Source organism: Ctenocephalides felis, unplaced genomic scaffold (assembly GCF_003426905.1).
Source record: "Ctenocephalides felis isolate EL2017-DRISC unplaced genomic scaffold, ASM342690v1 CF-g0.4_SCAFFOLD_03570, whole genome shotgun sequence".
Classification (NCBI taxonomy): domain Eukaryota; kingdom Metazoa; phylum Arthropoda; class Insecta; order Siphonaptera; family Pulicidae; genus Ctenocephalides; species Ctenocephalides felis.
The window spans coordinates 5,556,237-5,581,186 of record NW_020539724.1 but is presented as its reverse complement, the minus strand read 5'-3'; the positions used below and the strand labels follow the sequence as shown (position 1 = coordinate 5,581,186).

Here is a 24,950-nt window from a genome sequence, read left to right as displayed (position 1 = left end):
AATAGACAGCTAAGAACTGCCGAATAATAACTTACAACTAAGAATAGACAGTTAAGAGAACTGCCAACTAAGAATAGACAGTTAAGAGAACTGCCAACTAAGAATAGACAGTTAAGAGAACTGCCAACTAAGAATAGACAGTTAAGAGAACTGCCAACTAAGAATAGACAGTTAAGAGAACTGCCGACTAAGAAAAGACAGCTAAGAACTGCTGAATATTGAAAATTGAAAATGAAAATTGAAAATTGAAAATCGATAATTGAATATTGAAATTTATTACTCTTCGTTCATTATTTATTATTTATATTTAAAATTTAAAAGAATTTAAAAGTATTTACCAAAACAAAATGGTAAGTGTGACATTTACTGAGAAATGTGTACATTCACCGAAATAAACCGTTATAAGTAAAAAAAAAAATAAGTAGGATATTGAAACTCATGATTGAAAAGGACAGAATTGCCAAACTTGCTTTCAACCCTTCGCAGTAGGGATCAGGATTAGGTAAGCAAAACTTAGCGCCAGGGTCCCATATGATCCAGGGAGGGTTCGAGATTAGGTAAGCAAAACTTAGCGCCAGGGTCCCGATCTCACCTTCCCCATTCACACAACTTAGATTGCGGAATAATTATTCAACGCAACAAAGAATGCGGAATGTTAAGGGACAACATTGAAGAATTGAAAACTTGCTTGGCAATACTGTTTATAGAAGGAAATTAAATTTTGAAATTGAATGAGAAGTTAATGAATATTACTTTTGAAATTGAAATGAAATACAAAGATAAAAATAAATACAAATATAAAGTTATTTACCGCATGTAGGAAAGAACACTACTAAGACCTGAAAATCCCTACAGGTGCACTCTAGAGTACCTTACTTAATTTTTTTTGGAAATGTTTGTTTCGTATGTATGTTGTATATTGTATATTGCATATTGCATATTGCATGGCCATTGTTATATTTTCGTTATATACTAGCTATTATCCCCAGACCTGAAAATCCCTACAGGTGCACTCTAGAGTGCCTTATATAATTTTTTTGGAAATGTTTGTTTTATATGTATGTTGTATATTGCATATTGCATGGCCATTATTATATTTCAGTTATATACTAGCTATTTTTTGGAAATGTTTGTTTCGTATGTATGTTGTATATTGCATATTGCATGGCCATTGTAAGATTTCAGTTATATACTAGCTATTATCCGCAAGACCTGAAAATCCCTACAGGTGCACTCCAGAGTGCCTTACATAATTTTTTTTGGAAATGTTTGTTTAATATGTATATTGTATATTGCATATTGCATGGCCCTTGTTATATTTCAGTTATATACTAGCTATTATCCCCAAAATCTAAAAATCCCTACAGGTGCACTCTAGAGTGCCTTACTTATTTTTTTTGGAAATGTTTGTTTCGTATGTATGTTGTATATTTATTGCATATTGTATATTGCATGGCCTTTGTTATATTTCAGTTAAATATTAGCTATTATCCCCAAAACTTGAAAATCCCTACAGGTGTACTCTAGAGTGCCTTACTTAATTTTTTTGGAAATGTTTGTTTCGTATGTATGTTGTATATTGCATATTGCATATTGCATATTGCATGGCCAATATTTATTTCAGTTAAATACTAAGTATTATCCCCAAGACCTGAAAATCCCTACAGGTGCACTCGAGAGTGCTTGGCGTATTTATTTTTATATACGCCTATTTTGTATGCATTTTGTATATTGCATGGTCAATATTATATTTCCGTCATATGATTATATACTAGGTATTATCTCTAAGACATGAAAATCATACATTTGCACTCTCAAGTGCCTTACCTAATTAATTTTGTTGATTGTTTGACCATTATATTTTTGCTATATATATATACTACGTGTTAAAAATTTAAAAAAATCTTACCTTTGTAGTATGTTCTTCCATTCCAAGCATAATTTGTCGACTGCTTTTTATCCAAGCTGGAACGTGTAGGCTCATGTAGTAATAACGATATTATAACCTGAAAAAAATTTAATTATTAAATTATACACCATGTTAAAACATGTTGGAGTGCGGTGGGTGGTCCTTAATATGGACATTTTTGAGTTTCCTTGCTCCTTGATGCAAATGCTTCCAAATTGATAAAAAATCCTCTAAAAGTTAATATTAAAAGCTAAAACTTTCACCGATTTTTTTTTATCAAATTGGAATCATTTGAGCCACTAAGAGCAAGAAAATTCGAAAATGACCATATTAAGGATCATTTCAATATATATATATATATATATATATATATATATATATATATATATATATATATTAACAAAGTCTAGTAATCGGGCATAACATCAATAAAACATGAATTTCTTTCAAAAATTTATTTTAAATCCATACGTTTCGGCTATAATCCTAGCCTTCATTCAGCGGAAACTAAAAAAAAAAAATAAAAACTAAAACAATTGAATTGGAATGAAAAAAAAATAAAATAGTAATTAGTACTTACAATTAATTAATCTTAGTGTTAAATTGAAAAATTTTAATAAACCATGGTATCAAGATATGGTAATGCCCTACACTATGTATTATAAACGTTAAACTTGTAATTACACAATAGTTTCACAAAATACTAATTTAAAAAATCACAATTAGATAGTGTGTTGTTTGTAGACTGGTTGAAGAACAGTATATATATATATATATATATATATATATATATATATATATATATATTAATATATAATTAAGTTCATCACCCATCAAATAAAATTGCAGCCCCAAACAATGACCAAGGAAATAAAACTACATAAACTGTTTGAGACTAATATAATATAGCATTAGTCAATTATCAATTATACCTCGTCAATATACATTAGTTAATATATATATATTAGTCTCAAACAGTTAATGTAGTTTTTTTTCCTTGGTCATTGTATGGGGCTGCAATTTTATTTGATGGGTGATGAACTCAATTTAAAAATCATTAAAAAAATGAGTATATTAAATTATTATTTACTTAAGTAAATAATTATTATATTAATAAGTAATTATATCATTAACTTTAAGCCATTAAGCTTAAAAATGTTAACTGCATTTCTTTATTTATTTAATCATTATACTTACTATTTTTGAAAAATAAACCTTTTACTTTTTCTGCTGCACACTGAAACACACTTTGTTGATACTGATTCACTTTAAAATACACTTTCTTCACTTCACTTCACAACTTATTTCACTTTTTACTTTACTTTTCACTTCACTTTTCACTTCACTGTTTACTGTTCGGAATCCAATCCGCTAATGAACCCTTTGTTAATTAGCGCCCTCCTTATATACTCGCGGATCCAAGAATGCGGACCCGGATGTTGTAAAAAAATACCCCTGAAAGAAAACCTAACCCCGGCTTGAAATTTCAATTTAAATCAAACTATATTGGTGAAAAGCTATTTTTGCCACGATAAATATGCTAATAATAACTAAAAACATTACTCAGTAACCACTATTTGTCCAGAAATTAAAAATTACATGGTCCAGTGTAACGGATTAATCATGGGGATTAATGGATTAAGGAGCCAATTTTGGGTAACAAAAGAAATGTTATGTTATTTTATTATTGTTGTATGAGTTGGTAGTCACAAATTGTCATAAAATTAAATTTTTGGTAAGTGATTACAATTTTTACATTTTTTAAAAACCTAACCCCAAAATGGCACAATTGTCAAAATTACACTTTTGCCAAAAGTGCTTTTTTGCATTTTGCTGCACGTATGTAAGTTCTAAATAAAGTTTATATTTTCATGTAATGAATAACGTAAAAAATTTCAAAATAAAACAATTTGTTGCTAAAAATGGGCTTCCACAAGTTCTAGTGTTGTTTGTGAGGTTATCTGGCTGTACAAGCATTCCTAAGCAAAATATGAAACAAATTATCAACTTATTGTGTTCTAAACATATATTTTTATATATTATTACACTGATGAATCTATAAACACAAATTCTTTGCTATTCTTTCAGTTCTCGCAGACAGTTGTACTGGCAAATCGGTTGGGTCACAAGTCTCAACAACTAATCGAGGCTATCTGCACCATCGGTTAAAATTATGGGTCAAATATAGTGATACAGCAAAGGTTCATTTTAAAGCAAGTTGAAGCGCATGCTAATATGTACCAAATTAGCTGTTGCACCAAGATCTGCAAGTCCCTACGATTGGACAAGAGATAGATAAACATTCAAGGGGCGTCCATTAATCACGTGATCGATTTTTTAAGTATTTTGGGTACACATCTCCTCACCTTAGTGATACATAGTGATATTCAAAATTACCCTCCCTGCCCCCACAAAGCATTACATGTATTTTTAGCTATGAGCAAAAATGTAAACTTTTTTCTTTTTTTTTTTGAAAATGTTTGGATTTTTTTTAATTCAGGCAAAAAATTAATACACATGTAATCTTAATATACCCCCCCCCCCTTTTACCTAAAAACCTCATGTTATTAATGGACGCCCCCCAAATTAACTGGCACATCATTCATTTGTTCAAGTTTCTGACGAGGTGATCATGGCACGATAGGCTAGATAGTGTACTTATATTATAAGGTCGACTCTAGACAAAGAAAGAATTCTACTGAGCTCGATCCTCAAGAAGAAAGGAAACTAGTTTGGGCCCATTCTGCAAAACGAGTGCCTCCTACACGAAGGACTGAAAATAGAAAGACAGAAAGGATTGGGAATGCAGATGATTGATGTGATAATAGAAAATACAGGAAACTGAAAGTCAAAGCAAGGAAACGGAAATTTGGAAAGAATAGTTCATAAGAGTGTATAAAAATGGGAAAAAGGTAAGAGAATCATTGAGATGCGATTGTCTCGTACCATGTACCTACTATTTATTTTCAATCTTAACATTTAATATAATTTAAGTGTCAAAAATGTTTTTTTCCTATTTATTTATATTTATATTTATAATAATTATTAATTAAGAACTACACAGAATTTATAATTAATTTATTATTATTATTCAGGTTTTAGTTGAGTATTTGTGCAGATATTTGGATTACTCGAGCCTCGAATAGATCTATTTACACTCGACAATATAATTTTGCTATAAGGATGATGAAGGCTACACACTGCAAATGCAAATAAATCATATTCTAATATTTGAAAATAATTTACTTAAATCAGGAGAAATATCATAAGAGGTAACTATAGTCAAATGTTGAACTAAATGTTACAGTAAGCTTCAGAAAAAAGTTTAAAAAGATTAATTTCTTTTATTTTTATTTCATATCATAAGATTTACATAAATACTATCATCATTTGAAGTGTATATAATATATATATATATATATATATACACTATTTTATAATCTATAATTTTTAGCCAAAGAAGTCAATGAGTATTGCGGCAGTTTGAACTTTTTCGATATGCGTCAACAAAGTTTTGAGGCTAACATAAAGAAAAAACTTAAACACCACAATATTTTGTGCAATTAATTATTTCACCAAAGTCATATTACTTAACCAAAGTATTATTTTATGTTACTTAATTATCATAGTTTTTTTTATAAAGTCTACGTGTATGTATGTGTATGTATTTATGTACTTATATATGTGAATGTGTGTATATGTATGCGTATTATGTGTATGTATATCTGTATGTAAGTAGATGTGTATGTATGTGTATATGTATGTGTATATATGTATATATATATATATATATATATATATATATGTATGTATATATGTGTGTGTATATGTATATAGATATAAATATACAAGTTATGAATTAGCAAACAATATTATAAAACTGTATAAAGCCGATTGGCGTATAAATAAATAAATAAATAAATAAATAAATAATTTAATAATCATTTATTCATTTTTTTTACAATTATTATATTTAAATAATTTTTTTCAGTATCCATTCATTAGCAATATAATTGGTATATAATTCTGTGCTGTTTGTTTTTTTATTCCTCTATCTTTATTTCATGGCACTTATTTGATAAAGAAATACATCTTGGATATAACTTATTGTATTCTGATTTTCACCTGAAAATAAAAATATGGTAATGAGTTAGATTTTAATAAATGCATTCGTTATATAATTATATAAAGAAACTGTATTTTCAAATTCTGTTTTGAATAAATTGCTACTGAGTTTTTATTGACAGTAAAAAATAATATTCTTTTTCTATCTATGATAATATTTATAAACTCTTCTTTTATCTAAGATATTATTTATAACACTAAAGTCAGTGGTTTTTAAAAGTTATGGTTGTTTCCAGTTTTTTTTTAGGTTATGTTGGTATCGTTAGTTTACATTGGTATCGTTGGACGTTGACGCAGTTTGTTCAAACTTCCGAACAGTTTGACAATCATCAGTTACTTGTCACAGATCGATTAAACTACATTTGAATATATTCTATTATTATTCAGTTTGTATTCTAGTGTTGTGTAAAAACTACTGTTTCTTCTTTGTGTGTACATTGATGTGTTTTCTGAGTTGTGATGAAATAGAGAAACAAAATATTTAAAAGTAGGTATGCATACAGTAAAAGTTATTGTTAATAAGAAGCCATAATGTCACTGCTGTTTTCTATAACAGAAAACCAACAAATCACTTGTGTTAAGAAAAACTGATTGCAAATGATTGCATAAACATAACTTAAAGTAAGTTTTGAATTGAATTTTATAGTTAAACTAATACATATTTTGTTGACATACTTTTTTGAATATTGATGATTATAGACTTTTAATTGATTCTGATTCAATAATTACATATTTCATACAACATGCAAGAAATTATTGTGTAAAAGGCATGATTCTTCAATACAGATCTTCTTCAACTGGTGTCTCAAGACATTGAGCGACTATGATCCCAAAGTCTTAAAAATGGTTGACACTGCTGAACTTCATTATGCTTCATGCAAACTCTCTACAGAAATCATCATGCAAGGATTTATAGCCGACGAAGCTTTAGTTTCAAAATATAAACCTGATTTTAGTAAATATTTCTTTAACAGAGCTCTCTTTGCAAACAAATGTCATAATGACAATGGATGAAAAAAATTTAACATTATAAAAATATTTACTACAAAGCATTTTATATAATTTATTTCATTATTTATAATAATCACTAAATCAAAACCAATTTAAGTATAATCAAGAAATTAAAATTCCTGTTTTATTTTGACAAAATAAATGAATCACAACTCGTCATTATTTGTTCATATAGCATTTCTATTTATTTAAATAATTTGATTTCAATAAGTTTGAAACTATAAATGATTAATTATGCTAGTAAAGTTTTATTCAATTAATTGGAGTAATTCATATTCATATACTTACAATGTTTAAAAATAAAATTATCTGTTATAATGTGCAAATCATAGTTTGAATATGAATTAGACAATATTTTGTTTTAGATATTTTTTTATGAATTATTTTTAACATTTAATTATTATTATTTCGCATAAGTTTTAAGTTAAATTTACATAAGTTATAAAAATGGTTTTCGAAAAAATCGTTGTAGAAGTTTTAAACAGGATTTTAAGTGATTATATAGAGGACCTTGATACATCACAATTACATTTGGGAATCTGGGGAGGTGATTGATATATTTCTTTAACAAAATGCTTATCCATGAAATAAAAAAATACTACTGAAAAAATGCTTCAGGTGATGCTGTATTCACAAATTTGAAGTTAAAAAACACTGCTCTCAACGATTTAGAATTACCTATTCAAACAGTGTATGGTTTACTGGGTAAGTAGTCAATATAAATAAAAAATTATGATATATACAATAATATGCAATATTTAATTAATAATTAATAAAAATTCGCAAGGCAAATTAATTTTGAAAATCCCATGGAAAAACTTATATCAAGATCCTGTTGTTGTATTAGTCGAGAGGTTGTTTCTTTTGGCAGAGCCTAACTTGGAGGTTTTGTATTTTGTAAAATAATCTATTCATTTACAACAACAATAGTCCAAAAATCCTGTCAACAGGTGATATATAATGCAGATGCTGAAAATAAAAAGATGAAAGAAGAAAAACAAAAAATTTTAGAAGAATTTGAGAACAATCGCAAAATAAGAGAATTAGGTAATAATTATAACTTTAGTTCAAATAATTTTGTTAAAAAATATTATTATTTTAGGAGCGCCTCAGACGATGGAAGATACATTCACCGATAAAATGGTTACACAAATTATTAAAAATATGCAAGTTAAGATTAGCACTATTCACATAAGATATGAGGATAAAGTAACTAATCCTGGGCACCCTTTTGCTTTGGGTTTAACAATGGACACATTGGTGTTTAATACTGCTGAAGGAGTTGAAAATAAACCTACTTGGCAAATATTTAAGGTAATGTGTTTAAAAAAGAACGACTTTTGTAACAAATCGACCTAATACATAAATATATTAATAGATACAAAAAGATAAAATTCGATTTTATGATAGACTAGATTTATGAAAAAGACTGAAGACACTTTATATTTTATAGAATTAATTTTCATTATGTTACTATATATTTCTTTTGCTTTGAAAAATTATTTGTCATATCCTTTTCAACTAAGTAATTAAGTAATTTATATTTACTATGTATTTATAGAAATCTTTTATTGTTTTTGCTAAAAAATTAGGTAATGGATTTAGAATGTCTAGGATTGTATTGGAATTGCACACCCGCACGTATAGCACAGATTACTGATGAAGAAAAAACTAAATTTTTGGAACATAATGTAGCCAAACGAGGATTTTTTCCTGATAATTTTGATTATGGTAAAGAAAAATTAATAATAAGGCCGTATAATCTTTGAAAAAAAAAATTGGTAGTTACAATATTATTTAATTTAATCACATGATACACCCAATCACATTCTGAATTTTATTCATAGTTTTTGGTCCTTTGTTCCTTTTATCAAAATTAAGTGCAAGTCAAAAACCCAAAAACGATGATCCACCTTATAGCATTCCAGTAGTTAAAATAAATATGGACATGCAGCGCTTAGATATCAAAATTTCAAAAAAACAATTTCAATGCTTGATTCTTCTGAATGACTCCATGGACAGAATGAATAAAGGTAAATTTATGAGAAAATATGAAAGCTTATAATTATGTAATAAGTTAATGTTAATTGAATTATTTTGAAGGTTTGCCATACAGAAAATACAGGCCATTCCTTGATATATATTCCGGTCATGCAAAGGAATGGTGGCAATTTGCTTATGAGTGCATTGTCAATGAACAAATTCGACGAGTGAGAAAAAATTGGGATTGGAATCATATAAAAGGACACAGAATGGTGTATAAGTATGTTGAAATATTTTATTTATAATTATTCAATAATTCACTATAAGCCAATTGTAATAAATTGAATATATACAACATTATCCGTGCAGAAACCCGATTGAAGATATTCAATCAACTGATTCATAAGCATACCAATGTAAACTTATCAACAAGTTCAGCATATTTAATTAATAAGGTGAATATAATCTTTTTATGTTTTATTTACTTGAGATTTTTTTATATTTTATTTAAGGTTGTATAGCAAAGCTTTTAAAGAAAAAGTCAAACGAAAAGGGCGCATTACAGAAGATATAAAAGGACAAATAGAATTTTGTGAGGATTATTTGGATACTGCAAATATACTTCTTATACGAAAACAAGTTTATTTTGAGGTATTAAAATTGATTTGATTTGATCTAGTATTAAATTGTATAAAGATCAAATATACATTTGCTTATGTTTTATGTATATACAGCTAGAATTAGAAGAAAAGCAAAAACAAGACTCAGCCAAAAATAAATCATGGTTATCGCGTTGGTGGTCTGGTAGTGATACCGATTTGGATTCATCTGGAAACATAAGTAAAACTTTGAATGCCATGAAAAATATATTCAAATAATATGCTTTTAATGGAATTCTATTTTTATAGAGGAACAATTTTATAGAGCATTAAATGCTAATGAAAAGATGAAGTTATATGCAGCCATTGGATTGGATAAAGATGAAATACCATCACCTTATCCTGAAACATATTATGACTATGTTCTTACATTTTTGCTGAGCACAATGCGAATAGTGGCAAGTTAAAGCTATTATTGATTTTCAAACATTCCATGAAAATAATTTCATATGTATTAATTTATCATTATTTGAATGGCATATTAGGTTTTAACAATATTTTTATCATTAAAGATTTTCAATGAAAACAACGAACACATCAGTGAGTTTTTTATCAAGTCATGTCGTCTGCATGTTGGTAATCGTTCAAAATTTTCTGGATTAAGGTGAATTAAAATTATTGGTATTTATTTCAACAAATCATAAGAATATACACACATACAAAAACTAGAGAAATATGCTTGACAACATCAATATAAGTCAAATGCTTTTTATCTCATGATTATTACCTTTTTTAGGATAGAGTTCACAATCAGAGATATGGCAATGTTCGGGAAAAAGCAAGATAAGTATCTTCCAGTTCTAATTGAACCTAAAGGACGTTTTCCTATGCTTTTTGAAATCTTATACGAAATGGTACCTTTGGATAAAAAATGCGATGAAAGATTAGTCGTGCTCGCTAATCCTTTACAAATTATGTATGATGATGTCACTATTCAAAGCATTATAGATGTTTTCACAATAGTAACAGAAGATCAAGTTTTTAATGCTTTGTAAGTATATAAATAATTGAGCAAAATTAAATACCTATAGTTGTAATTGTGTACTTTTAGGGCTGATCTAAATAAAACAACAAAAATGAATGTTAAAGAAATGTCTGCTTTGGGTCTACAATACGCCCTTACCACCAAAACTTTCCTTGATTGTAGAATTAACGTACTGGCACCTTATATTGTCATACCTTATGCTGGATGCAATGTGAAGTAAATTTTAATCAAATCAAAAAAATAATTATCAAACACTAGAATTAATTTTCTTCAAAATTTTAGTCCAAGATCAATACTTATCATCGATTTGGGTAAATTGATTATTACAACAGAACCTAGAGCACCTAGAGTGGAAGTTAAAACAATGCACGATGAAGGTTTAGATGAGGAAGAAATTTTGAATAATTTGATTCTACAATCTTATGATTCTTTTATTACTAATATTACAGACGTTCAGGTATATTTTTAAATATAATATTCACAAAATAGATGATTTAACTGAATGAATACTAAATCAGTATAATATGAATTTATTTCAGATTCTTCTTGCTCTAAGAAGTGAAGAGTTGGTTAATAGAGTTGGAACATCCAAGGATGATAATATGAATATAATTAATCCCATTTCATTAAAAATTACCATACAAAAATGTCTCATATCAGACGATCCAAGATTTCCATCAATGAAGTATGATAACTTGAATAATTTTGAATTTGAATTTGTTTAAAAAGTATTTGTTATTTGTAGGATATCTGGAGTATTGGATTCAGTTCAAATTAATTTCAGTGATGTTAGAATTGTTGAAACAGCTGCTTTAGCTTTAAGTTTTCAAAAAACAACACAAGCGAATAACAATCTAGTGAGTATAACTTGAGATATGTATCAATAGTCCATCAAATTAACATATATGTTTAGTATCATTAAATTGAACAAAACAGTTCGATTTCTAATATTTTCGTTTAATATCTTATAAAGTTGGTTTGTTTGATTATCCTTTTTTTTTTTATCAAAGTGTTATATTATATATTGTTCTGAACAAAATTTATGTTTATTGCTGTTTCCTATTATTAGAAAACATTTGAATACAAACTGTTGAAAAATCAAATTGGAAAAAAAAAAATTCTTATCATATGAATCATTCAGAAGTCTATTCAATTTATTTATTTATTAGTTTAACTATTTTGGTGATCAATGACAAATTATGCACTTTTATTTCATTTCTTTTTTCATTAATACAGGCAGATAAAAAATCAACTACTTCTAAAGCATCTACTATGACAGCAGCTTCTTCTTCATCTAAAATAATAAATTTAATTTCGAAAGAAATAAATGCTCAAAAAGTCGACGAAGGAAATCCAATGTCAGCGCAATTAGTATCATTATATGTAGATTTCAAATTTGGGGGTAAGTCAAATGATAATATCTTATGATAATGAATATAATAAATTTATTTTATTATAGAATTATCTATAAATTTATACAAAACTGTGGAAGTAACCCTAAAGTCTCGCAGACAAAAGGATCCACAAGAATACTGTCAGAAATTAATACACTTCAATGTTCGTCATTTGAATTTTATAATGGTTCAAAAATCTTACGATTTAAGTTGTGACTTAAGGCATGTTTAAAATCAATGTTTTGCTATTTTTTTACTGTAAATAGGTTTTTGAATTCAATATGATAATAATTTATGCAATTTCAGTCTTGGAAGCATTGAACTGCAACACTACAGAAGCCCGGAAACTGTAGATATTATAAAAACTATTAAAACTGTCAAATTTATTCACGATCGTGATAACTTGTTTAATATTTCCTACAAACAGGTAAATATACAAACATATTTGTTTTTACTCATATAGCCATAAATCCTGAACTGATTTTAAAAATTCAAATCTGTTCGAAAGATATGAGTTATGTTTCATTCATTTAAATTTTTTCTAAATGCAACTTACAACTAATTAATATTTAATTTAAATATTTTTATAGGTTGAATTGGAATCACCTTTTTTTGCAACAGAATTTGCCAGTGTCAAACAAAAGATTGAATTAGATTTTAATGTTTTAGATATTACTTTAAATCAACAGAGTATAAATGAAATCTTATCGGTAAGTGGAAAAATAAGGTATTTATTTTGTTATAAATAAAATATCATCAGTAAGGCAATCAGCAAAATTCTAAAATATTTTATTGGTACGGCGCCATATGTTTTAATTTAAACTCCATTTGTTCCTAAATTTTTATTATTTGTTTATAATGTTTCATTAATTTTTTAACAACTGTAGGAAGCACAGGTACTTCAGAAAAGACTTAGTGATCTAAAAATTGAACATATAAGAAACATTAACAAAAAAAGTAATAAAACATTTGCAGAAGTTGTCAGTCTACTTTTCAAGGAAGAAAATTTTACTAAAATTGCTAAATCTTCAGGAACACGTAAATAATAGTCTAGTAATAAATTTATCAATGAATTAAGTTATTTACACATTATGATTTATAGTTTTAGCTAGAGTTATCGATTTCAAAAAACAAATGGATATGCAGAATGAAATCACTGATATAAAAATTCTTGCCAAAATTGAAGAAGTTTCTTGCATATAGCAAATGACAGAAGAGATTTAGCACACTTTGCTCTTGTTGGAATATCTAGTGGTATCGTAAGCAAAAAATCACACAAGAAGATCACATTAAAATTGAAAGATATAAGATTACGAGACAAAAATGTGAAGAGCATTCACAAAACGGTATTTCAAAAATAATTATTATCAACACCATTGAAGTATATATAAAAATCTCGTTATTTATATTTAGTTCATTTATCATTTTATTTATTTTATTATTCTCATAATTTAATAAATATTGTTTTTTAGATAGTAGAAGTTGTAGAAGGTGTAGCATTACATTGTATTGTTGTTTGGTACGATTTGGTTCGAACTCCAAAATATAACAAAAATGATATGTCCATTGTTGCAAATGTGGGATGTGTTAAAATTGTTTTTCTTAACTGGTTTTTTAATACAATTATTGTAAGTATAAATTTACTTTCTAGAATATCCACATTTTTAGCAATGTTTTAACACTTTAAATTGTTAATTTAGATTTTATGTTTTAATTTTCAATTTTTATGGTTTAGTTATCTCTGAACCTTTTAACTATAACTGTATAAGTATGTTTTACTCTCTTTTGTTCTTTTTAATGTGTTATGTATTTCTTTTATAAAAAATTATAAATCAATGTTTAATTTTTTTGCTGCTTCCCAGTAAACACGCGATGTGATCTTCTATAATATCGACATCGTTATTATAATGCGGTTATCGAATCTACGCCACAAGAGGATTTTAAACTTGCGTGCGCTTGTGTGTGTTACAATACACGCAAAGCTCGCATTGAGTTGTCTCACGAGACATAAACACGCGCTGTCGGGGGTAATGACATCGTTGAATTTCATGTGAGATACATGTCGTGCGCTGGTGTGTGTTAGCACACATGCAAAGCATAATCAATGACGTCACACGGCGTGAAGCAAACGCGTCGTGCGCTGCGTTGTGTGCGTTGTGTGCTGGTGTGTGTGACCATACAAAGAAAGCTTTACATCAGCGCGCCGTGGCCACTGGCTGAACCGACTCAAGCGGTTTGACTGTTCTTTTGACGAAAGCTAAACTAACCGCTTACAAAATGGCGCAATATGTCACGAATTTATCATGCATCAAGTTATATTTTCTTTAGTATAATAATTACATTCGTTTAGTTAAGCAACTTGTTTATGATAATTGTAGAAAAGTGTAGAAAAATGACATCGTAAGTATATCATATATTATTTATATAGATATGTAATTACTTCACGATTTTGAATTCCATTTAGTGCATTATATCCTGGGATGAAGAAACGTTATTTTATGTCGATTTCTTTAGATGACAAAGGAGGTAACCAAATAGCATATCTTACAAAATCTGAGGACAATAATAAGGATCGTTTATCAAGGTTAAAATAATTATTTTACTAAATTAAGACATTAACATATCCATGTGTTCGACATAACCTCACTTCTTAAATCTCTTAAATTAGTCGGTTGAGAAGCGGATCGAGAATGATTGTTTGAATATGTAAGTCACTACAAATATAATAGCTATACAAATATATATAAACAGCAAACACGTATGCCATGTTCATATTTATTTCAGAAGTCGTACAAAATTGGATGAAACGATGAACAATATACAGATCTTTAGACAGGCTCAAATAATGTATGTTTAGGAGCAACTTGAAGATAATGGAGATTTATCTTCTTAATATGTAAGTTGATTCATATATAGTTGCTGTATATATATTATTTGGTAACAAATACATTATATTTATAATTGTTTTAGAAAACCTCTAAAATTGGGAACAGTATGTCATATATGCATGAACTTGATTGATGTATTGATGTATAATGAACTGAAGATATAATGAATTCAATCAGGTTAAAAAAAATGTATGTGCAAAAGCGACTCGAAGACGATTTAGATTTGTCTCCTGAATATGTAAGTTGCTACACATATGGAGTGGTATATATATTATTAGATTCAATAAAACACATTATGTTTCAAATTGTTTTAGAAAACTTCCAAGAAGTACATCATATATGAATATCCTGTATCCTCGCATTTGATGTAATGAACTGGCGATAGAATGAAATCAGTCAGTGTTAAAAATGTATGTGTAAAAGCGACTTTAAGATGATGGAGATTTGTACACTGAACATGTAGGTAGCTACACATATGGTAGCTGTATATATATATTATATTATATACAGTAAATCACATTATGTTTGAATTTGTTTTAGAAAACTTCCAAAATTTGGGGCAGTATGTCATATGTGCATAATCTGTATCCTGGCATTTGATGCAATGAACTGGCGATAGAATGAAATAATGAAAAATAGGCAGGCTGTTTGATGTATAAGGAAGTGGCGATAGAATACTTATGCAACACTTCACACTTCACGCCCCAAAAATAGAATTACGTTCATTAGATATACAACAATTTTCATTAAATATACTGTTATTAATATGTTAAGATTGAATAATTTGTAAAAAGTTTTCTAGTATAGTTCATGTTAAAATTTTATAATTTCAAAACTACAATTCTAATTTGTAATATTTAAATATTGTAAAATTTCTTATTATTCACGTAAATAAATGCTTATTCGTACAGAAAAGAATATTAATTGCATTACGTCATCACTTTCAGGTGCTATTACGTCATGAGTCGCCATTTTGTATGACGTCATGACCGAATCGTTTTCATTCGCCAATGACGTCATGACTGGGGTGAACGCCTTACGTCAGACGGTCTTATCATAATAAACAAACATATGTGGGTCAACGTCGATTTTCATGTATCACGAACGCCACGTGCGCCAGAGACCGAACCTCGATAGTTGTTCGATAGTTACATAAATTTGCGGCCGTATCCATTAAATATCGAGGACAATGAATATGGGAACCGCATGTCACACGACCTAAATAAAATATTGCCACGATGTTGTGGCCATATCGCATGTTTACTGGGTTGTTTTGTAATTATTATTTTTAGAACTGCTAAATGATGACATGCATCTATACTTGAACCACTATTGAGTTGAGTCGTACAAAAGTAATTCATTTTATTAATTATTTTTGGCTTATTGACTGCTAACAAGAATACTTTTTTCCATATTTTGTACACTTTTTGTACTACTTGTTTGTCGTAATATAAGATATTTTCTTCGATTTCCTTAGAAGATTATAAATTAAGCTTGTCCTATATCATACCTATAATATAGGTTTTTATTCAATTTCAGGATTTTATAAAAAATTTTGAATACGCCCATAAAGTAATAGTAGATACAGCGACAGAAGCGGCCGATGCGGTTATAGAACAAATAAACATGAAAAATATCACAAGAGTCCAATTAAATCTTCACATCAAAGCACCTATATTGGTTCTTCCAATAAATTCCCAAAGCTTACATGTGTTCATATTTGATTTTGGCTATATTACCATCATGAATAAATTTGATAACATAAGAGCGTTTGTAAGTATTGAAACATTTTTTCAATTGTAATGCTAATATGAATAATAATATTAAATTTCAGGATATGGATGAAATTCGAATAGTGATAGAAGAGTTATCCCTGCAATTAGAAGATTTGCAAATGTCGAGAGCGAGTTTGTCAAAGTCTCATTTTGTTGAAAGGGAACAAACATTATTAAGACCTACATCATTCTCCATGTTAATCAAAAGAAATCTGTCTTATGTTTGGTATACTAATGTACCACAACTTGATATAACTGGAAAAGTTAAAAGTATTCAGGTATATATATATATATATATATATATATATATATATATATATGTATATATATATATGTATATATATATGTATATATATATATATATATATATATATATATATGTATTTGTATAGTTTATTTGTTCATTTGTTGTTTCAATTTAGATTCTGCTTAGTAAATCAGATTATGCAATGGCCATGAGCGTAATGGCGCAAAATTTCACTGAAGGAAAACTACCAGTGAGAGGTTCTACTCATATTACAGCAGATTGTAAATATAAATTTGTTTAATTAATTATATATATATATATATATATATATATATATGTAAGTATATACATAAATATATGTAAGTATATACTTAAATGTCACATACTTTCTTGTACATATATGCTTATATTACATTTCGATTAAATTAATTTAACCATCATCACTAGCAGTCTAAAAAGTTGGCTCTGGTAAGAATTTGGTCTAGCAAACACTGTTTCCAGGTTTGTTACTCACCTCAGCAAGCTTGATATCAAACTGTAGTGACTGTAGATCTCAAATATGATTTCAAATGAAAATAGCCTTTTTGAGCATTGTTGCAAATATAATTATGTCAAATAGTATTCATAATAAGTTTATAATAATTCAAATATTATCAGTTTTTTTTTATTTGCAGCAACGACATATCGAGAATCGGAGTGGAAACTTTCAAGAAAATCTTTAGATTTAATACATCATCAAACAACAAACATTGAAGAAGATTCTAGCGATTCTGAATCTTCTGAAGCAAGCTTGAAGATTGTGTATCGTTTTCAATTTACTTTGGATGTGATGACCATTGATTTATTCACTGGAGGCACTCAATTTGTAAGATGATAATAAATAAATTTTTAGATTTCCAAATTCATTAGAACGATAGTTGCTTCCGATACTACATATACTATATTTTGATAATTTACTTATAGAATACTGCCAAAAGTGTAAAATTGCCAAGAAAAGGTTTAGCTCGCTTCAGTTTGCTAGTTTTATCTGCAAAAGGAAGACAATTCAGTGACAAATCAATGGCCATTGACGTTCTACTTTGTGATTGTACATTTGATGATACAAGAAGCTACAGAGTAAATAAAATTTCTAGGTACATACTTTTAAATAATAACAAATAGGATTTACCTGAACTAAATGTGAACTTTGATTCGTTTTTAGATATTTACAAAGATCCACAAAACCCATATCATCATATACAAATTATAGTGCATATAAACCATTAAAAAGTATGTTGGATTTATCATACACCGCGACACTCCATAATCAATTTGGTAAGAGTTAGTAGATGAATTTACAAATAAAAAAAATACTAAGATAATAATAGAATTAATATTATATTTATAACTTTTATTCTTTCAGTTGCTATAAGGGTTTTCAGTTTGAATTTCATAATAAGCATGGACTATCTGACCACGGTGAGTGATTTTTTCAAAACGCCCTCAGGGCAGGTCTCTACGAAGTCAACATTCAGCAAGGAATCCGTTGATCGCAAATCATCGACTAAACTAAACATGGCAATTGATCATAAAAGTACTGTAAAAATCGACGATAAAAAATTTTCTTTCACAGTCGATTTGCGACTTGAACAGCCTGATATTATTCTGGTGGAAGCTATGGATGATATTGATTGCAATTGCATTATATTAAATGTAAGTCAGCAGATGGACAGAAGTAATAGGCAGCATTGCCCTTGAAGCTATAACTAGATCATTAGTCAAATTATGTTATTATATTTGATCAAGTAAAACCAAATTTCAATCTAAAACCAAATCAATTAATTAGTTTCAATTATATTTTAGACAGAGCTACTTTTGCGTTATAGGAATGTTTTGGAACGTACTGTAGTAACGGGTTCCTTGAAAGATTTGCACATTTACACTTGTATTTTTGATGAGAACCGAAGGAAGGAAACTATGGTACCAATATTGAAACCATGTTCACTGAATTTTACTGGTTCTAGTCCGACTTTACATGGCATGCATATCGATATATGTGTTACTGAAATACAAGTCTTTTTATCCCCAAGTAAATACAAAATGTTTCATAAATGTCGCGTCTATTTTCTAAGATAATGTGATTTGTGTTTTGATTAGATGTCACTCAATTAGTTAAAAAGATCATGGACACTATGAATCAAGAAGGTGTTACAGAAAAGCCGGAAGAAGAACGTGATTTTTCTAATATGTGGCTGCCATGCGAATTTTCTGATTATGAATATTGGTTTTTACAACAAGAAGAAGGTAATTTAAGTGCGATTTCCCGGAAGCGGAATCTATGGTATCTCAAAGCACTGTTGTTTTTGTTAAGTTTTTTTGAATATTAAAAATAAGTTTACTTTTTATTATTTTGTTCAGCAACTCCCTTGAAAACGCCCAAAATATTTCTATGGCAGGAAAGTCATTGTTACAACAGACGAATCTTTTTATATTTTCATTTTGTCTTAACATTTTTCTAGAAAACTCTTACTCGCTCAAAGCTTTGTATCTCGAGTTATGCTTGAAAAATATTACATTCCTTCAGAATAAAACGAATAAAATATCTCACAAGAATTGATATGCATAATACGTTTTTTTCTTTTTAAATATTATTATTTGTCCAGATATTAGCTTGTTGTCTGATGAAGAGGATGACATTATAGTGAAGAAAGCATATGAAGAACTAAATTTAGTTGTTGCACAAACGACACCTTCTAAGAACGTATCAGAAAAATGCGCATTATTTGTCCCATCGATTCAGGTTTATTTGGAAGGTGGCACCCAGGGAAAAACTATGCAATTATTATTTATAGAAATAAAGTACGAAGCGGCGTTGCACGACTGGAATTCGCAGGTAACTTATATGTGAGAAATATTCAATGATCTATATTATTACTACTAATTGATCGCATTATTTTATTCCAGATGTATGTTTTTAGCGATATGTGGATAAAAATGGCTTACCAAAATACCAAACACGGTTTATGGGAAGCAATTATAGAACCCATGGAAGAAGTGATCGATGGATTGACAGTTTACACACCCTGGCAATTAAAATTAGACGTAATCATCAGTTTATTATATTATTAATATTTATTATTTATTATCAGTCATGTTTAATTTTTTACTAGCTTGAGAACAAATTGGTTGTGGATAAATTCGAACCGATCATGACTCGAAAAATCACAATAATGTCGCAAAATAATCTTGAACTGACCTTATCGAAAACATGTTTGGAAGTAAGTTTATAAAAAATTGATAAATGCTCTATGGTTTCTAGTATTGAAAAAGAATACTAATAATTTAAGTATAATAATATTATTACATAACATTTGTTTGGGATGCTAATTTTGTACCATTAATTCAGGATAGTTCCATACATTTTCAAAGTCATTCACATCCAATTATTTATTCAATTATCAAAGAAGTTTAAATACAATAAATAAATATTTTTTATATTAGTAAGCAAAATATAATTCTAATTTGATTTTGTCTAGTTGTAAATAAATTTTTAAATAAAAGCTTATGTAATTATAATTCTAAATGCCTTTCAATAGGTCTTGACAACCTTGCAAAAATCATATGGCTTTGTTGAGTCTACAGGAGAAAGCATCGAAGTAGAACCAGCCAGCAATGTTAATTTTCCGTATTTAATCAGAAATGATTTAGGTAAAGTATTAATATGGGTTATATTATTTATTTTTGCATAATCAGTTGAATCTTTCAGGATTTGATGTGACCTTATTACTGAGTCTTAGTCCATTTAAGGCATGTGGAAGTGTAGACTACCAAGAAATTGTTCTTGGGAACGGAGCGCAAACTTATTTACAATTACGAGAAGTATCTAAAATACAATCTCCTGTATCGACACATGATACACCATTTCCTCATATACATTCAGAAAAGAAATTAACGGTCATAGTGAGTATAAAATTAAAATTGAAAATTTGTAGTATTTAGTGTATAATTAATTCAATTATTTAGCTAGACCATCAAAAAAGTGAGTTAATTTTGCCCTTGAATAGAGCTGATAAAAGATATTTTGTGATGTCCAAAGAAAATCCAAATGGTGAACCGAGGGCAGTAGTTTCCGATGTTCAAATCAATGAAAATGTGACAACTTTAACACTTCGGAGCATAATACAGGTATGATAATAAATTAAAATTTATCTTATTATATTAATTAATTAAATTTATGTATTAAAATATGTATACCAAACTATCTCCAACACGAAAACAACAGATGCCAGGAATATAAGTCCTAAGCACACATATATAGGAGCTATTATATGTTCCATTCCAATTCTTAAAAAATGTGTTATCTCTTTCTCTTCCTTTAAATATTTCAAATCGACCCAAACTTGAAACTGTCTTGAAATCAATTCTATGAATCCAAAATCTTGCATTCTGCCTATGATACTATCCAGTCTTGACATCAAAGGAAATCCTTTTCTTGCAACAGCACTTATAAAATATTGTCGTATCGGAAAGAGGTGAAAAATTGATCTTTCATTCACCATTGGATATTTTGATGAATGATAATCGAAAATAAAGCTATCTGCTACTGTTGCATATTTTCCTTTGGATACTTTTCTTATACAATCTTCAACTGGAGCACATTTTTCAAATTTGTCCAGAACTTCTTTATTGGAATGTCTAGATGAATTTACAGTAAATACGTCTTGGTATTTGGGATGGAGTAGTATATTTATATCCGATTTTAATAGTTGTCTCAAATCATTTATTTGATTTCCGTAAATTGGATAGGCAAGGTAACCATATAACAAGGCGTTGTAGTGCGTTGTCAATAATAAGGCGATGAAGAAACAAAATATATAGAAACAACGAACTGTTGAATTTTTTGGACCATGTGGCATTGATTCGCCTGAAAACAATTAAATATTTAAGTTAGAAATTGATGATTTACGAGTACAATATTTTTTACTTACAAGTGAACAGTCGAAATACATTGGTAGCCATCATATAAAGTCTGGAGTATTCGTGTTTTTCAAAATGCAAAACTGACAATAACCAGAATATTATTCCTAATAAAGTGATCGATAAAATCACAAGAATCCACACCACTTCATTAATTACAATTCGAAATATGTGTTTGGAGTTCTTTCTTGTAGAACTTGGAACGATCCACATGATGCTGTTGAAGGCATACACTTTGCTAAGGTCAAAATCCAAATGTTTGTTCACTGTATTTTCGATGCTACCATATAAAAAATCTCCAGTTTTGTTCTGCAATAAATTCTTATAGCAATATTTATGATAAGTAGTTACACCAACATATTGGTAAAAGGATACATAAGACATATTTACATTGAAATTATGCATTAAAAAAAAAATAGATTTTACTTTTAAGAAACGAATAATAAACAAAATTTTGTTTCACCCTTCTGTCCATTTACCTGTAAAGTTCCCAATATTTCGGTCCAGTTTCCTCTATAATTTCGTTGTCCTAATTTCGTAATATTGAGAGGCATATAAACCAAAGTAATATTAGCAACTTGTGCTAAAATTTTCATAATTTCCACCTCATATCCAGGATAACTTTTTGACATCGGGTCGATCACTGCTGGAAGCCATCTCAAATATAATGTTTTAACTGGACAAGCGTTCAAATTCTTCGGCACTTTATTAGGAAATATTTCTTTTTTATGGATCAATTGTCCATGGGAGTTACATTTATTGATTACATATAATTTTCCAACAAAATTGCCACAAAAATCTCTATCGTACGGAAACCATGTTATGATATTGACTCCAGCTTTGGTTTTGAATATTATTACAACGTTGACGGCGTTATTTGTCCACAGTTGCTTTAGTACAAATTTGATAAAATCTTCACTGAATTTTGGTACTAGAATCCAGAATTTAGCACTTGGATTCCAAGATACGGAATTCTTAATTTTATACAGCTTTTCTTGAAATTCCAATTCATTTTTTATATAAATAACGTACATAAATGATTTCGAAGACTTGTAATACACCGCATGTGTAGTGTCTTTTAAAATTTTTACAGGCAAACCTACCTGGCTTAAAGACGTTGCTATTGAATGTTGAATTTCAGGTGATTCATTTTCATTGATCACATGTGTAATATAAGGAAATTGATTAAATTTTTGAGTCGAAATAGCATTTTGAAAACAAACGTACAACACGTCTGGTTCCGTCGCATACTGGTTGATGTTACATTTACAGTTGTAAAAAAATAAAAATAAAATTATTAATATTGACATTTTATACGAAGTAAACGTAAAGTTAGTAAAAATATAGCAATTAGAATGATAGTAGTGATTTTGGTCAATAAATTCTGAAATAATAAATAGGCGATATATCGGTATGAATAAGCACATCAATATTTACTAAAGGAAGGCGTGTATGAAGACGCTAATGAAGCAAACAGTCAATCAATTTATAAATTGGAAGTAAATGTGTACATTATTGCTTTGAATATGGCATAATTGGTATTTATACAATCTAAATAGATATCTTGAGTAGATAAATTAATTTAATTGGCTATAATGTGATTGCAAAATGTCGTTTTGAACAAATTTATCTAAATATCTAAATTTATAATATCATTTAATACATATTATTAATAATTTTATTCGACTGAACTAAAGACCATTAAATAAAAAATTTGTTATTTTTACGTTTCGGTGGTATGAAATGCATTCTTCTTCGGGAACTTTGAAGGATTGAAACTATAAAAAGAATAAAATTAAACGATCACTTAAAATTACCCAGTAAACATGCGATATGGCCACAACATCGTGGCAATATTTTATTTAGGTCGTGTGACATGCGGTTCCCATATTCATTTTCCTCGATATTTAATGGATACGGCCGCAAATTTATAGTAACTATCGAACAACTATCGAGGTTCGGTCTCTGGCGCACGTGGCGTTCGTGATACATGAAAATCGACGTTGACCCACATATGTTTGTTTATTATGATAAGACCGTCTGACGTAAGGCGTTCACCCCAGTCATGACGTCATTGGCGAATGAAAACGATTCGGTCATGACGTCATACAAAATGGCGACTCAGTTATGACGTAATAGCACCTGAAAGTGATGACGTAATGCAATTAATATCTTTTCTGTACGAATAAGCATTTATTTACGTGAATATAAGAAATTTTACAATATTTAAATATTACAAATTAGAATTGTAGTTTTGAAATTATAAAATTTTATCATGAACTATACTAGAAAACTTTTTACAAATTATTCAATCTTAACATATTAATAACAGTATATTTAATGAAAATTGTTGTATATCTAATGAACGTAATTCTATTTTTGGGGCGTGAAGTGTGAAGTGTTGCATAAGTATTCTATCGCCACTTCCTTATACATCAAACAGCCTGCCTATTTTTCATTATTTCATTCTATCGCCAGTTCATTGCATCAAATGCCAGGATACAGATTATGCACATATGACATACTGCCCCAAATTTTGGAAGTTTTTCTAAAACAAATTCAAACATAATGTGATTTACTGTATATAATATAATATATATATACAGCTACCATATGTGTAGCTACCTACATTTTCAGTGTACAAATCTCATCATCTTAAAGTCGCTTTTACACATACATTTTTACACTGACTGATTTCATTCTATCGCCAGTTCAATACATCAAATGCGAGGATACAGGATATTCATATATGATGTACTTCTTGGAAGTTTTCTAAAACAATTTGAAACATAATGTGTTTTATTGAATCTAATAATATATATACCACTCCATATGTGTAGCACTTACATACTCAGGAGACAAATCTAAATCGTCTTCGAGTCGCTTTTGCACATACATTTTTTTAACCTGATTGAATTCATTATATCTTCAGTTCATTATACATCAATACATCAATCAAGTTCATGCATATATGACATACTGTTCCCAATTAGAGAGGTTTTCTAAAACAATTATAAA

General features: G+C 28.6%; 2 protein-coding genes, 3 long non-coding RNA genes and 1 pseudogene across 7 annotated transcripts; 5 read left to right on the top strand and 1 right to left on the bottom strand.

Annotated features, from left to right (window-relative positions):
- LOC113383231 overlaps positions 1 to 24,950 on the bottom strand; it is a 209,939-nt pseudogene that overhangs the window by 168,887 nt on the left and 16,102 nt on the right.
- LOC113383241 lies at positions 3,476 to 5,175 on the top strand. Of its 2 annotated transcripts, none has more exons than XR_003367718.1 (3): positions 3,476 to 3,565; positions 3,998 to 4,821; positions 5,005 to 5,175. It is a non-coding gene; the product is annotated as an uncharacterized LOC113383241 (long non-coding RNA). The 2 variants fall into 2 exon arrangements; XR_003367719.1 differs by lacking the exon at positions 3,476 to 3,565 and adding an exon at positions 3,701 to 3,752.
- Positions 6,416 to 7,114, top strand: LOC113383240. The gene is made up of 3 exons (XR_003367717.1): positions 6,416 to 6,521; positions 6,591 to 6,655; positions 6,821 to 7,114. It is a non-coding gene; the product is annotated as an uncharacterized LOC113383240 (long non-coding RNA).
- On the top strand, positions 8,961 to 9,937 carry LOC113383236 (vacuolar protein sorting-associated protein 13-like). Its single transcript, XM_026621487.1, has 4 exons — positions 8,961 to 9,078; positions 9,149 to 9,308; positions 9,541 to 9,679; positions 9,763 to 9,937. The coding sequence occupies exons 1-4, from the start codon at positions 8,988 to 8,990 to the stop codon at positions 9,904 to 9,906; spliced, it is 534 nt and encodes a 177-aa protein (XP_026477272.1). The 5' UTR covers positions 8,961 to 8,987; the 3' UTR covers positions 9,907 to 9,937.
- On the top strand, positions 13,398 to 15,516 carry LOC113383238. Of its 2 annotated transcripts, XR_003367715.1 has the most exons (9): positions 13,398 to 13,412; positions 13,539 to 13,694; positions 13,929 to 14,466; positions 14,531 to 14,650; positions 14,735 to 14,772; positions 14,854 to 14,962; positions 15,037 to 15,192; positions 15,269 to 15,413; positions 15,495 to 15,516. It is a non-coding gene; the product is annotated as an uncharacterized LOC113383238 (long non-coding RNA). The 2 variants fall into 2 exon arrangements; XR_003367714.1 differs by having other exon boundaries at positions 14,531 to 14,772.
- Positions 18,601 to 19,119, top strand: LOC113383237 (vacuolar protein sorting-associated protein 13-like). Its single transcript, XM_026621488.1, has 2 exons — positions 18,601 to 18,668; positions 18,819 to 19,119. Exons 1-2 carry the CDS (start codon positions 18,633 to 18,635, stop codon positions 19,089 to 19,091), a joined length of 309 nt encoding a protein of 102 aa, XP_026477273.1. The 5' UTR covers positions 18,601 to 18,632; the 3' UTR covers positions 19,092 to 19,119.

What these genes read in the sequence shown, in the direction of transcription:
- LOC113383237 (XM_026621488.1), top strand. Translation starts at nt 18,633, where the DNA reads ATGGATGATATTGATTGCAATTGCATTATATTAAAT. An exon ending in GCAATTGCATTATATTAAAT is followed by an intron (nt 18,669 to 18,818) that starts GTAAGTCAGCAG and finishes ATTATATTTTAG; the next exon opens with ACAGAGCTACTTTTGCGTTA.
- LOC113383236 (XM_026621487.1), top strand. Translation starts at nt 8,988, where the DNA reads ATGGACATGCAGCGCTTAGATATCAAAATTTCAAAAAAACAATTTCAA. An exon ending in CATGGACAGAATGAATAAAG is followed by an intron (nt 9,079 to 9,148) that starts GTAAATTTATGA and finishes ATTATTTTGAAG; the next exon opens with GTTTGCCATACAGAAAATAC. An exon ending in GAAAACAAGTTTATTTTGAG is followed by an intron (nt 9,680 to 9,762) that starts GTATTAAAATTG and finishes ATGTATATACAG; the next exon opens with CTAGAATTAGAAGAAAAGCA.